At 41.7% G+C, this 14,899-nt stretch overlaps 1 protein-coding gene across 1 annotated transcript in view; it reads right to left on the bottom strand.

Moving 5' to 3' along the window:
* LOC310990388 (uncharacterized protein) overlaps window positions 1–13,852 on the bottom strand; it is a gene marked incomplete at both ends in the record, with an annotated part of 56,226 nt that extends 42,374 nt beyond the window's left edge. The window contains 2 exons of the mRNA XM_083977734.1: window positions 11,958–12,529; window positions 13,561–13,852. Coding sequence (XP_083833860.1) covers window positions 11,958–12,529; window positions 13,561–13,852 — 864 coding nt within the window. The remainder of the gene's footprint in view (window positions 1–11,957; window positions 12,530–13,560) is intronic.
* Window positions 13,853–14,899: the final 1,047 nt, after the last annotated feature.

The following is a 14,899-nucleotide window of genomic DNA, read 5'->3' as shown; positions in this document are numbered from 1 at the left end:
ACCACACACACACATCCAACACACACACACACACACACACACACACATACACACACACAAATGGACACACACACACACACAAATGGACACACACTCACCATACACACACATCCAACACACACACACACACAAATGGACACACACTCACCATGCATACACATCCAACACACACACACAAATGGACACACACTAACTACTACACACACACACACACACACACACACACACACACACACACACACACACCATACACCCACATCCAACACACACACACACACACACAAATCGACACACACTGACCATACACACATATCCAACACACACACACACACACACACACACACAAATCGACACACACTCACCATGCACACACACAATTTACACAATTACACACAAACAGACACACATGCACACACACACAAATGGACACACACTAACCATACAAAAACAGACACACACGTCCAACACACACACATTTCATACAGTTGTCAGGTCAGAACTTTTTGTATATACTTATATCTTACACACACACACACACACACACACACACACACACACACACACACACACACACACACACACACACACACACACACACACACACACAAACTGTTTTGTGTGTACCTCTCTATCTTCCTGTTGTAGTTAATGGACTCGTTGCTGTTAATTTTGTTCTTTAGCTATTTAAACTGAAAATACACATTTCCCCATTTTGGTCATGTTGAACACATTGTTTTACGCGTATCCTAAACTACTGAGGCTCTTCTCAACCATTTCACACCATTAAACCCGCTGTTTACATGTTCTACTCCTCAGCTAATGCTCCATCTATATTCTTCAACAATGTTCTTCTGCTGTCAGTTTACAATGTATTTCAGTAGGCATTAACTTTTTTCCTAATTCAGGAATTTTTCAAACTCTTCTTTGACAATTCAAGTAATTTCCAGCCATTTCATACAAAGTCTCACATCTTCTACTTTTAAATATATTCTCAGCCATTGCTTCGGCTATGTTAGTGCTGGTTCATCAGTTGTCCTTCCTGTCAGGTTAGCTGCAGATTTCAACTATTTAACCATTACATTTAAACATGCAGAATTTCAATGTTTTCTTCTCCCTTTAGCATTTCTACTGCTTTTTACCTTTAAAAAGGCATTCATCTCACACTACAAGTTACATGTTTCAGCTTTTTCCCTCCTAGGGATGAATAAAGTATTCCTCTACTCTATACTCTACTCTACTCTACTCTACTCTACTCTACTCTAGCATTAGTCTTTTCAACATTGCTTTAGCAGTTTCGTCAACTAATTAAGCATTGATTCAACAATTTCTTCAGCTCATTCAGCATTGCTTCAGCAACAGCGTTCAGCTGCTTTCAGCATTCACACGCATTTTCTGCAGGAAATGCTATCTTTTTCTAGTTATTTTTCCACTTCCGGCCAACTTTCGGTTCGCTACTAGTCCTGCAACTCGAAGAGTTGCAGGACATATTACATATCAAAACGTGCGTCCTGATCGGGATCGGTGTGCTATTACTTTTCTCAACAGTGTACGAATTATTCGCGACGTAAGTCGCGAATAACTGCGCAAAAATTTGCATTGAAGTCAATGGGACGGGCGTAAAAAAAAGAGCGAAAAAGACCAATCATTGGAGTTTAACAAACGTCTACTGCTCAGGCATACTTTCACCTAGAGACTCCATTTAAACTTTAAACAGTAGACACAAGTCTTGTGTATTGGTGTATTACTCCACGTTTTGATAGGTCATATAGTTTTTGATCAATCCCTGTTCAATGACCATGATCATTTTTGGAGAAATTATGAGATTATAATGGGTGTGTATTGGACGGAATGTTCGTGTCAGAGTGCGTGACATCATCGGTTAGAGTGGGAGAGATGCCAGAAAAACTCCAGATTTTTTCTCTTTCCAAACTCGGCCCGGCCACAATTTACACTCTACACACATAATTTTTTCAGAATTTGTAAGACAAACTTGTCCTGTCACTCATCATCTGCTCAAAATATCAGAGAGACTTACAGAATTTAAACTCGGAGCCTCTAAGTGCGGCCACGTCTGTCTCTGCTCCTCATTGACTCCAATACAAATATTTTCTGAGAGAAGCAGAACGGCCTGATGTTTTAAAACTGCCAGCGTCGCCAAAATATTTACTGTAGAAACACCAAATCGTACCAAAAATTTCAGTAAGTCCTTAGAGCAACGTTGATCTGTGTTTTGTTCTGATAGGAGTTACCGTTTTGTCATGCTAAGCCTAAATGTGAGACCGGTGCAGAGGCAGAAAATGGCTCTTTTTCTCCACGTTTCTGTCTGTCTCAGCCTGCGGGGGGCCCTATCGCCGTGGTAACCACCTGGAGTTGCTGTGGTAACCAGGCCAGAGCTCGTTAACTTCATAAACAATCCCCTTGCCGCTCGTTTAAATGTTTATAAACACAGACACAGCTAAATCAGACTGACACAGGATGCAGCTACTAACTAACTATGTGTCAAGTCAGTCACACACACACACACACACACACACACACACACACACACACACACACACACACACACACACACACACACACACAGTTAACCTAATGTGATTACAGCTCCTCCATATCAGTGCTTATAGAAAGATGATCATGTGTCTGTCTGATCAGCTCTGTCTTGACCTTAAGATCGTGGGTTTGATTCCCATGTTGACAGAGATGGCACAACCCGCAGTAGCTCCCGTGGCCCATTCAAAATTTCCCGAGAGGAAATTTTCTAGTTTCTATCACTATTTATCTCTAATATCTCCTCCAAAGCTGCCTGTCGTAGATTAAATTCACCAACAGATGGCAACATTTTACATCCATTAAAATAACATTAGCCAAATCCTTGTGGTGATAAAATAGATTATAAACTTTAGCCGAAAATACAACCAACAACTGACACATTTAGTACCACTGCCTTTCAACACAGGTGAATGCATGCAGACAAAGGTGTTAACAAGACATTTAATAAATGGTAAGGGAGAAAATTACTTTCATCTACTCTAGCTAAATGGACTGGAGGCTAGCATCTCTCCTCCTACCTCTTGAGTAGCAGCAGCAGCTGTGCTGAGCATGGAGGGTTAGTGCTTGCTTATGCCACAAAGTTTTACATTTTTACTAGTGCTGCCCGTTAACACCATTAACAGCGTTAACGGACATTAACAGTGTTAACGGCCCAGCACTAACTTCAACACCCACCTTCGAGAGAAGCACGAGTTTCCTCTTGTTTTGTGATTGGTCAGATCGATTTTGCTGTCAATCATTGCAGTGACGGCGCGTGCGGTGTCAGATTACAAAAAAAGGTCTCTTGTATTGGGAAAATACACTCTCTGAGATTTTCCTTATATGGTCTGTACTCTGTTTTAGCGTCTTCCCTGTACATCCTATGTAAGGTAAAACCTTGAAATGCATGTCTAGTGTTTCAACACTTTACGACCCCCCATGGCTGTTTTTGTTACACTCAGCATGGTGCCAGACCATCTAGGGGGGCAGCTGTCAGGAAGTGACGTATGTACTGAGAGGTGTTGAAGTGATGTGATGTGTATATAAGCAAGTTCTTTGTCAGACAGTGCGCATCTTTCCAACTGGTGACTTAACTGTTGCTGTTCGGGAACGCCCACTTGCAAGTGAATAAACTGGCAAGACGCTCGTCTTGTTTGCGAGTACTCAGTTTTAGAAAGTTCCCACTACACTCTTCTCTCTCTTCTCCTGCCTCGTGCTGACAGCTGATCTAGCGCACCCCACGGCTGTGCATATGCGCATCCTTTGTGCAAAACGGGGCCCCTATTGGATCACAGGGCCCTACGCACTGTGCATGTTCTGCGTGTGGGCAGGGGCTGCCCTGAGCATATGAAGAGCTCTTTTCCAAAACGCTATAAATCCATTTTCATAATTTCTAGAAAAATGACATTATTTACCCAGACCCACACATTTTACAAAGATGAATTTTATTCTGTTAAAACAGTGTATTTGCTCAGTCTGAACATGTTGAACAATAATTTTCAAATCTCACAACAATATTGTTGATTTTAAAAACCAAAGATTAATATATTTTTAGCAAAACGCTATAAATCCAGGTATTCATTTTATCTTTCTTACCTTTTTAAAACAAAAGAAAATGCAGTAGCCTTCCTGTAATATCAAAAGCTCATATTTGAAACAGAATCCAACCAATAACAAATTAAATAACTGCTAAATCAAATAAATAACATAAACTAAATTCATTTATGTTTAAATTTCATGTTTTTAAAAAATGGCTTGGAGTAGGCACGGTCCATCACATAGCCTACAGTAAAACAATAGCTTAAAGGGGACCTATTATGCTCCTTTTTGCACAAACTAAAATAGTTCCTGGGTGTCTTAAAGACATGTCTGTGACGTGCTTTGGTCAAAATACCCCAAAGATCAAACATCACAGCATTCTCAAAAACAGGGCTCTGCAAAACGGTCTGTTTCAGTGGCCCCTCCCTTTAAATGCAAATGAACCACTCCCTCAGCATTGTGTTACTGTAGCATCCCCGGCTAAATGATGGTCGGACTCTCAAACTGATGGTTCACAATGGTTTATTCCTTGGACCGTATTCAATGCAAACACACCGTAAGAGCTATGAAAAGAAGAAAACAAAATACAGTTACCTTTACTCTTACTTGAAATTACCTTTAACTGCCTTTATCACAAACAATCATGTAAGTTGACTCTCTTTTTATCTAATAAACTTATTGTAGACTCACAGGTTTTACTCCATGAATTTAAATATATATTTTAACTGCTACGATTGATGTTACAGTCATGAGGGAAAATTCACATTTTAACTGAAAGACAACCTCCCATAGAGTGCAATATAAAACAGTATTTAACATGACATAAGCATTTTTAACCGTTCGTTTTTAACCCACTAAACAGTTTTTAACCTTAGTAGACCTTATATAAACCAGACAAAATACATCATGTTGCATTAATAAAACAACCTACGAGTTAGCTTATAGCTTCATCTCACTTCAAAACAGACCGACACGGCAACTCGCCGATGCTAATAGTAGCTACCGCTAACCACAATACGCTTTATGCACGAAAATATCAACGGCAACCAAACTCGAGCCGGACATAAATATAGCATGAAATGGTAACAAAACAAACCTTGTGCCCCTTATTAGCCAGGTGCTAGGGCGTTTCATGTGGGTTAGGCACACTTTGCTTGCTTTTAGCATTGAAGACACTCTTTTAGCCTTGCAGACACACTTTTCCTTCTGCCGGTAAACTCCGAAGCACAGGATGTGTACGAGGTCTCGGCGAGACGCTTTCAAAATAAAAGCACTGAATATCCGTCTGCTTAATATATAAAAATAAAAGCCTGGCCTTAAAGAATGTCAATAAGTAAACATAAAAACACATTTATAAGAATACTATGCTCATATTAAAGGTCATTTACAGTTACCATGACGATGTCTACTACTAGTACCTATACTGATTTGGCCAAAATGTAGCATGCAAACAAAAGCTAAATCTGCAGTAGGCAAATTGCCAGATCTCCAGTCTGCATCTGACCAGTCTACATTGTGTAATGAAATGTGCCCATGACCTAGTCTCACCCTAACCAAAGATGGTGTAGGCTACTGTAACCATGTAACATGTAATATAAAAATGCAAAAATAAATATATAAAATAAATTAAAAATATATGCAGACTGGTCAGTTCATTGTAAAACAGTTATTTATTGATGTAAATGTGGTGATTTGTGCACATAGACTACAGCAGCACTGCTCCTCTCCTCTCCTCCTCCTCACAGCTTCACTTTTCATTCAAACTAATTCAACTGCCACAAGATTTCATCAATGAGACCAACATTCTGCTAAATAGACTAACCACACAGCGGTAAACGTCTAAAAAACCTGCGGGTATGTTTATTAGCGAGGGTTTTCTCTACCGCGATGAGCACGGACGCCTGCCCGGCCAAGGAGGCCTGCAGACGGGCTCTGCCTGTGTGAGGCGCCGCTGGAGCTCCGGAGCTCCGGTGCTGCGGCGGTCCAGCGTTACGTCGGTCCGGCGAACAACGTCGCCCCGGCGGTACGTCGCTCCTCACACAGGTACAGCTTCACTTACATGAAACGTCGGCGTAAACTCCTAAATAAAACTCAGTAAAGTGGCGCGACAGCGCTAAAACATGCAGGGAAAAAGCAGGAAGTAGTCCGCTCCGCTCTCCGCTGTGACACCAGGCACAACAGAGCAGAGCAGCATGGGAGGAGGCGGGGCCGGCTGGAGCAGAGACCTCGGCATGACCATGTAGGGGAGTCCGGCACGCATCGACGTAGACGCGAGCTCATGTAAAAAAAAACTCAGCGCAACGGAGTGTTAACAGGTGTGCAGAGAAATCCCAATTATCTAGCAGGGTTTACCCCCAAATGCATTAAAGCAGAAGTGAGTGATCCGGTCGTTTTTGCTAATGCTGCGTTCCAGGCAGGCTTTTGAAATCGTAAATTACAGCTTCAAGTCACAACTTACGACTTTGTAGCGTTCCAGGCAACCCACTCGTGTTTTTCCGACCTGTTTTACCGGTGAAAGTCACTATAACGGCCACTCGTAACTTCCGACCGGTGAACTCGTACCAGATCGAACTGGTACCACTTCGCGGTCGGAAAAATACGAGTTTCCTTGAACGCACCATAACAGTCCTCGTCGCTACGTCACCACATTCACGGCGTTCCTTGGCTGCACACACAGCCCTGCATGCCGTTCTCTCTCCTCATTGGATAAAAACTGTAGGATACGATAAATGTTTTCTCTTCGGCTCAGAGCAGAGCAGAGGGACTGAGAGACCCGTGTTTCAGTCCAAACACTCTATGTAAGTGATTGCTGTCGGAAGATATAACTATTTAAGACTTATATTAACACAAATATATCACTCACTTCTGCTTTAACCTCAGGATATGACACTTCCACGGCCTCTAGAACCATTATCCAACATTTTAAACATATATAAAAGTCTGAAAAGCTGGAAAAGCATAATAGGTCCCCTTTAAAAAACAATAACATTTACATAGTGTTCAATCTTAGGACTTTAAGGTACCTTTAAAGCATGGCAAAAAAATAGCAAAATAAACTAACATCAATGATTAAAACAATACAATGATAGAAAAATACATTCAATAGTCGTTCAGATAGTACTTACACCTCTTACACAGCTCAGGTATCTAGCAATCTTTTTAAGTGCTATATGGCAAAAGGGAACTATTTCAAAGAAATACTGCTTACAATACATTAATCATTACAATACATTCAATAAATCCGGTAACCCTTTAATTTCCAGGCCGTTAATTACGTCATAATGTCAAGAAATAGCCTAGAAATAACGGTCAGTTTCATAGCAATGTTGAGAAATATAGCCAGGAAATAACTTTTAATTGTGTAGAAATAGCCCAGTAATGATTGTGTAGTAATGTTCAGAAATAACAATTACAGTAATTGCATGGTAATGTCAAGAAATATAGCAAAGAAATGACAGTCTAGTAAAACAGACAAGTTGTAGTAGTAGAAGTATTGGGTAATTACAGAGTAAATAGCCTGTCGTTTCCAAAAAAATACAGAGGCTTGACCACGTACCACAACAAAGCGACAAGCGACTGTCAGCTCAATGACAGCAGCAGAGTGACAGACAGGCTGCCAAACTCTGCAGCGCCATAAAAGTGAACAATAAAGCCGATTAACTTAACAATGCCGGAGTATGACAATGAAAACAAGAAAACTTAAGCGGTAGGCCACTTCAGAATCGGCACACGAATCACTTCCGTGTCCAACCCCTGCTGCTGACGTACAGCAATCAGCAATGCATGTTCTTCATTGCTGTCCCCCATATCTATGGCTGCCCCCCTCCCCCCCCAAAACAAACACACACACACAATCATTTATAAGTTACATACAGACGTTATATGGGCTAACGTTTAGCGTGACTAAACGTGACTGGAGACACCTCCGTGACTAGACCACCACGATCCAGAGGCCTATACCACGAAGCTAGCTCAGCCTCCCCGGGGTTACTGTCAGCCTATCCAGCTGAACCTATCCACAACATTGTCACTCCGGATCAGCGGTACCACGACGCTGGTTATCAACTCGGTAACTCAACCCCGGCTTGTCCTGCTGTGAATCTGTGAACGCGCACGTATAAAGGGCGGATTCAAGGCAGCTGACCAATCAAAACCATGAGCACCGACACGTCAGAGAGAAGCGAGGTGAGCACACCGGAGCGCACACTCCTGTGAGGAAAAAGAAAAAAAAAAAAAGCCCGTGGTCGTGGCCCGACCCGAGTTATTAAATGTTTAATCAGTGCTGATTAAACTTGTAAATGAATGCTGCTCTGGATCCGATTCTTTCCTTCTATTCTGATTCTTTTAACAGTGGCCAAACAACAGAACCATTTTATTATATTAGACTACATATTTTCCATCTTTGCTGAGCATAAGGTTTGTTCTGAATTAAATAAAAGCCTGTCCCATATAGACGCGTGTCTCTCTAGACGGGTCCGCTCAGCACCCCCCCACACCCTCAAAAAAAAAAAAAAAAAAAACTATTGGCAGAAGTCTGGGCCATGAGAACCGGCAGCCTACCTCTCCTATGGATAATCAGCATGATAATCCAACCGATGTGATCTGTCCCGGAAAATCCGTTGTTGTGATAGACTCATGTGTTTTTATAACGGGTTAAATCATCTTAAATCATAAAGTGTACCATTTGGTTTTGGGAAACAGATATTGCAGCTAACCATAAGGTAAGATGGTGGAAAGTAAGGACTGTGGAAATTACAATTACATCAGGTTAATCACACTGAAAGTACTTGACTATATAATGGAAACGACAGGGTATTTACTCTGTAATTACCCAATACTTAGCAGTAATTCACTGCAATTCTACTACTACAACTAATCTATTTTACTAGACTGTCATTTCTTTGCTATATTTCTTGACATTACCATGCAATTAATTGTTATTTCTGGGCTATATTTCTCAACATTACTACACAATTGACCATTATTACTGGGCTATTTCTACACAATTACAAGTTATTTCCTGGCTATATTTCTCAACATTACTATGAAATTGACCGTTATTTCTAGGCTATTTCTTGACATGACTACGCAATTAATTATTATTTCTTGGTAATTTCTTGACATTATGACGTAATTAACAGCCTGGAAATTAAAGGGTTACCATTGCTCCTTTGTAGCAAAATATAGAAAAATAAAAGCTTTGAAAATGTGGTGGCATGTTATGTCCAGTGTAACGAAGAATGGGTCCAAGCTTTGAGGAAATGCCCAATGAGCAATTCTTTTTTATTTTTATTAAGTTACACAATAATATTACAAGTAAACAAAATTCAGCAAGCAGATTGTGATGGTGAAATAAAAGAAAAACAGAGAGGTTTATAAAGGAATCTCACCTCAGTAAGCAGTAAGAACTGCCACAAAAGTAAAATATAGAACACAAATGAAATTGTGAGTGAGAGCATCAGGTTATGTGTGTGCGTGTGTGTGAGTGTACAGTATGTATGTACTGTATGCATGCTCAAGCGAGCATGGGAGTGTGCGACTGTGCCCAAGCACACTTCTGTTCAGTCAGTCTTTATGGTGGAAAGAAGACAGTTCAGTTATAAAAAAGTATTAACAATAGTCATTGAAATAGTTCAAAATAGTTCAAAAGTGAAGGGATGCATATAAAAATGATGCTGCTGCGTTCACATCAAAGATTGTTCACTTTTTCCAAATAATCCTATTAAAATCATATAATTTGAATTTGAAAGTAACATGTCACTATAGCCGTTTTCCCACTAAAATTAGCGACCCGCGTTTAAAAAACCTGCGTCGACCTGCTAACAATTGGCATTTGGCCCCTTTCCCATTGACCAAAATGAGCCGAGTCTGACCCCCCACTGGGGGATCAGACAGAGCTTAAACCAGTCGCCCCGCTTTCATCCACGGTGCAAGAAACTCAGTGTCATGCCACAGCCGCCCGCCACGGAGTGTGAGGTCTGTCCGCCGAGGCGTCCAGCTGACCTGCGGAGCACCAGGACCGCGGAGGACAGTGAGTCTGCCGTGGCCGTATGACAGACGTCTGCGGCACAACACGTCAGTTAAACTACTTTTTTCTTTTTCAATAGTTTTTGGTCCGTGTTGTTGGATCTTTTGATCCCAGTCTCGAATGAGAGCAGAGCTTTGTTTTGGTGCATGATATGAGACACGACCGGCGCGATGACGTGGTGGCACGTAACACTCAGCGTCATCACGTAAATTAGCGGGTTGACCCGGGTCTGGCGTTCCCACTGCAAGCCGATCAGAGCCGAGCCGATTAAAGCCGATTTTAATTTGCCGAGTCGTTTGACGCGGGTCAGTGCGCCTTTCCCACTGCCACCAAAAGCCGATTGTTAGCGGGTTTAAATGGGTTTTTTTGGCCAGTGGGAAAGGGGTATATCTCTGTAGAGTGATTGGTCATAAGGCATTCAGACAGTTAATAATGTTTCAACTCACCTCAGCTCCAATGTTATTTATACAACATTTAAAACAACCCCAGTTGATCAAAATGTTGCAATATAAGCGACAGTAAGATACATACACCCTAACCAACATAAATCGTGATAATAATTAAGACAATAAAAACATCATCACTAAAATAAGGTCAAATAAAAATAAAAGCATACAAATAACAAAAATAAAGTCAAGGAGCCTGTCTCACCTTTATCTGAAAGCCAGCGAGGAGAGGTCTTTAAATTGATTTAAAATACTTAAGCTGCTACATAGAATGGTAAATGATTCCTATTTTATGTGTCTGAAACCTTATTTTTTTATGTTTGTTAATATTTTTTATATGTTATTGACAGTCACTGTCAAACTGGCACCACAATCTGGCAATATACTATATGTGCTTTTCAATAGACTTGAGTATTTTTTTGAGCATCTCGTTTTTATGTTTGTGCATGCAAACACTATATCCCAATTTCGGAAACCAGGACACATATCTTAGTTCTGCAAAACACAGTTTTGCTACCTGGAAAACTCTTATCCTGGTTTCTGATAGCTGTATCTACACAGGTGCAAGCAAGTGACATATCAGCAAAACAAAAATACCGGCGCCAGCGCTCACCTTTTCTTCTCTGGACAATCTTTTTTTCCAGATGCACCGAAGACTCTGAAAAAATGATCAATCCCTGGATCTTTTTGGTCTGTCCCTGATCTTTTCCAGGAGAGAAGTGGCTTCTTTACTGCCCTTCCTGATTCAACTTTAGGAGACTTTCTTGGGCGGCGTGAAGCCTTCTTCACAGCAATTCCTAGTCAACCGCTCTTCTTAAGTTCATTTTCAAGCCAAAGAGGGACTAACGAGGCAGCAGACTGTGAAAATTAATTTAAAAAACAACAACAACAAAAAAAACACATGCACCTCTGCAAATAAGATGCAGTAATCAGAAACCGCGATATTGGTATTTATGTATCATGTAAACAGGGATATGAATGCATAAACAGGTTTCTTTGTGCACGTAAAAGCAGTATCCCAAAAATGATATTGCTCAAAACCGTTATAAAAACACTCAAGAGTGATTATCAGATCAGGTGCAACTGGCAGGTGACAGACGGTTCCTAAGTGGGAGTCACAGAATGTGTGTCTGAAACTTTGACAGGAAGGTGGGGGCTAGGAGAAGCTGGAAGCTCCAACAGAGTCCATGGCATATTTATTCAAATTTGGCATGGTGTTCTTCTGTATTGACAAACTCTAAACTTTTTGTTGTTGTGTGTTTTGTGGTTTGTTAACCGTTATAGAAGAACATGCATATGATATTGCCAGTGGGTCAATTAAAACGTTCAGCGGGAGAAAGTTGAAAGTTTTCATAAATATCTTCTTGTCCTCCATATATATCCAGATCATCTTCAGCAAAGGGCTGGTGTACCTGGACATTGTCATCAGCAAAACACTCTGCATACACGTCTTCCTCTCTGTTGTCATAGATCTCCTGGCTTTCTCTAAAACCAAGACCTTCAGGGTTGTCATAGATCTCCTGGCTTTCTCTAAAACCAAGACCTTCAGGGTTGTCATAGATCTCCTGGCTTTCTCTAAAACCAAGACCTTCAGGGTTGTCATAGATCTCCTGGCTTTCTCTAATACCAAGACCTTCAGTGTTGTCACAGATCTCCTGGCTTTCTTTAAAACCAAGACCTTCAGTGTTGTCACAAATCTCCTGGCTTTCTTTAAAACCAAGACCTTCAGTGTTCTCACAGATCTCCTGGCTTTCTTTAAAACCAAGACCTTCAGTGTTGTCACAGATCTCCTGGCTTTCTCTAAAACCAAGACCTTCAGTGTTCTCAAAGTCAGTGTCTTCATGTTGGCCATCATTGTCCTTTACTGCCATCTCGCCTGTTTGCTTCGTCTGCCTCCTTCTGCACTCCACTGGTTCAAAGTTCATGTAGTGCTGTTCTTCCTCCTCCTCTTCCTCATAGCCAACATAAACATTCCTGACAGACACTGCAACACAAGTACAGAAACAGAATGTATCATTATGAAAATCAATTGTCTAAATAGAATTACCTGTAGTTACAGCATGTATTAAAGTGAATACAGACATTCATTTAAGGAGGTGGTTCCAGGGTCAGACTGTTGTCTTCTTCTATGGATCAGACAGATCACCACTGAGACCATCAGCAGCACAAGGCTCCCAGTAGCTACTGATGAGACCAGCAGTGATAAACGCCCTACAAAAAAAAACACAGTTACTGTTTGTTGTTCAGAGCATATCTGAGTATCTTTAATTATGTCTATTGAATGGACAGAGCCATAAGCTTTTTCTGTAAGTATTGTCTCTGACATGGATTAGAATGGTGTGATATATCGGCATTTAGGATGTGTATGCATATGATTTAGGTGTAGACTGAAAATGAAATCCTGCCTAATAAGATTCTTATACATTTATTGTCATGGAGGTGTCTCTGCCTCATTGCTTGACATAAAAAAAATGTGCTGCTCCACAAGGTTCATCCTTGAAATCAATTGTCAACCAACACTAAGTAACTTTTCAACCTTCATATAATATTTTCAGAACTTTTCTGATGGTACATCGATTTACAACAGGTTGAACGACAACTCTGTCATGGCCTGAGGGGGTCTGTATCACCTTCATTGGCACAAAGCATCTTCGAGGTGGATGGTAGGAACTCCTCCACACAAAGAACTACAAATGTGCTGAATGCTTTACGGCATACGTCACTTCCTCCTTTCCCCATTCATTAAAAAGACGGAAGTCAATGCAAACGCCTATGTGGGATTACAGCTATCATGGCAGAAGCAGCAAGAAAACCATATAAATTAAAAGTTTTGTCTGAGGAGACTAAAAAATGAAGGAGGAAGAGTAACGGGCAAATTCCAAAGGATGCAGAACGGCTGCGGCTCCGCTCTGGCATGGCGGTGGAGCTAGTCAATTAGCCATATTCACAGCGCCGCCATCTTCGTTTACGTTGTCACTTGGGGTTGGACGTTTCAACGCTGTCACATAACGTTACCGTCAACGTTAACAGTTAAGCCTGAAGAAGTGCAGGAGGTTGAGTGGTACCAGCTAGAGATAGCTGGGCTTGCCTCATCACACAGTCTGGTCTTTGAAACCAACTCCTTGAGAGAGGCTGGACTCCTTTCTACTCTGGAGTTGCCTGCAGTGAGAGGCAGCAAGCTGGTGTGGGCTTGCTTATAGCTTCCCAGTTCTGCTGCCATGTGCCGGAGTTCTCCCTGGTGAACAAGAGGGTCGCCTCCCTGTGCCTTCGGGTCAGGGATAGGTCTCTCACCAACTGGGGACTCCATCATTCAGCTGGGAGACTTCAACGCCCACGTGGGGAGCGGCAGTGTTACTTGGAGGGGTGTGACTGGGACGAACAGCCTCCCCGATCTGAACCTGAGTGGTGTTTTGTTGTTGGACTTCGGTGCTAGTCACAGTTTGTACATAACAAACACTATGTTGGAGCAGTAGCGTTTTTACATGTAAAAAAGTGGTGGGGCACCATCATTTCATAGAAAGGCTGCACACCAGATAAAACACAGTGCTTTCTGTTGTTACTGATATGTTCATCAGGGATCCATGCACTGTAGCAATCACACAAGCCTAAATGAAGAATATGAACTAAGATTCCACGTCATAAGTTGACAAAACCAAACTCAGAGCACATGAGAGAACAAGGAGGGAGCAGCAAAGAGCTCAATACTGAAGGCCACAACGGAGACACATACACGACTGTTATCCATTCTATGACAACAACCTTATGACGACAACAACAACAACCTTATGACACTCGTCACCGAAATAGCGGATTTCTATTACAATTAATTACAAACGTGAATTATCCCGCTGCTTTAAACACATATTGTTCCGTTTGAATAAAATAAATAAACATAGTAAATGCACAGACCAGTGCCATAAAGGCAGCATGATGATGAATACACTGTCACTCACCAATACTGGACTGCTGGACCTGTCGAACCGGACCTGGACGGACCGCCGGAGCAATTCACTCCCATTCAAGACAATCACAACATTTCCTCGGCGCGCACCGCGCTCACCAGTCGGTCTGAGCTCCGGTCAGTCCGGTGGACGGCACCGCCTCGGCAGGTGTTCTCACGGATGAACGTGAACGGAGGAGACAGAGACGTTTCACCGGTGTGAGGATCCGTGTGGCGGTAGCCGCGGTACCGGTGGTCGGACTTCAGGCCGTATTTAACAGCACAGTCAAACTCAGATGACTGGACAAACTCTGTAAAGATCGAGCTGTCAATCAGCTTTGTATCGATCAGGTGATGATCAGCTGTTCCACCTGGTGATGTCGATCATTTTTACAAGTTACGGTAGTTAGTTTT

This window comes from Trachurus trachurus, assembly GCF_905171665.1.
Source record: "Trachurus trachurus genome assembly, chromosome: 8".
NCBI lineage: Eukaryota > Metazoa > Chordata > Actinopteri > Carangiformes > Carangidae > Trachurus > Trachurus trachurus.
This window is presented reverse-complemented; position numbering and strand designations above follow the sequence as displayed.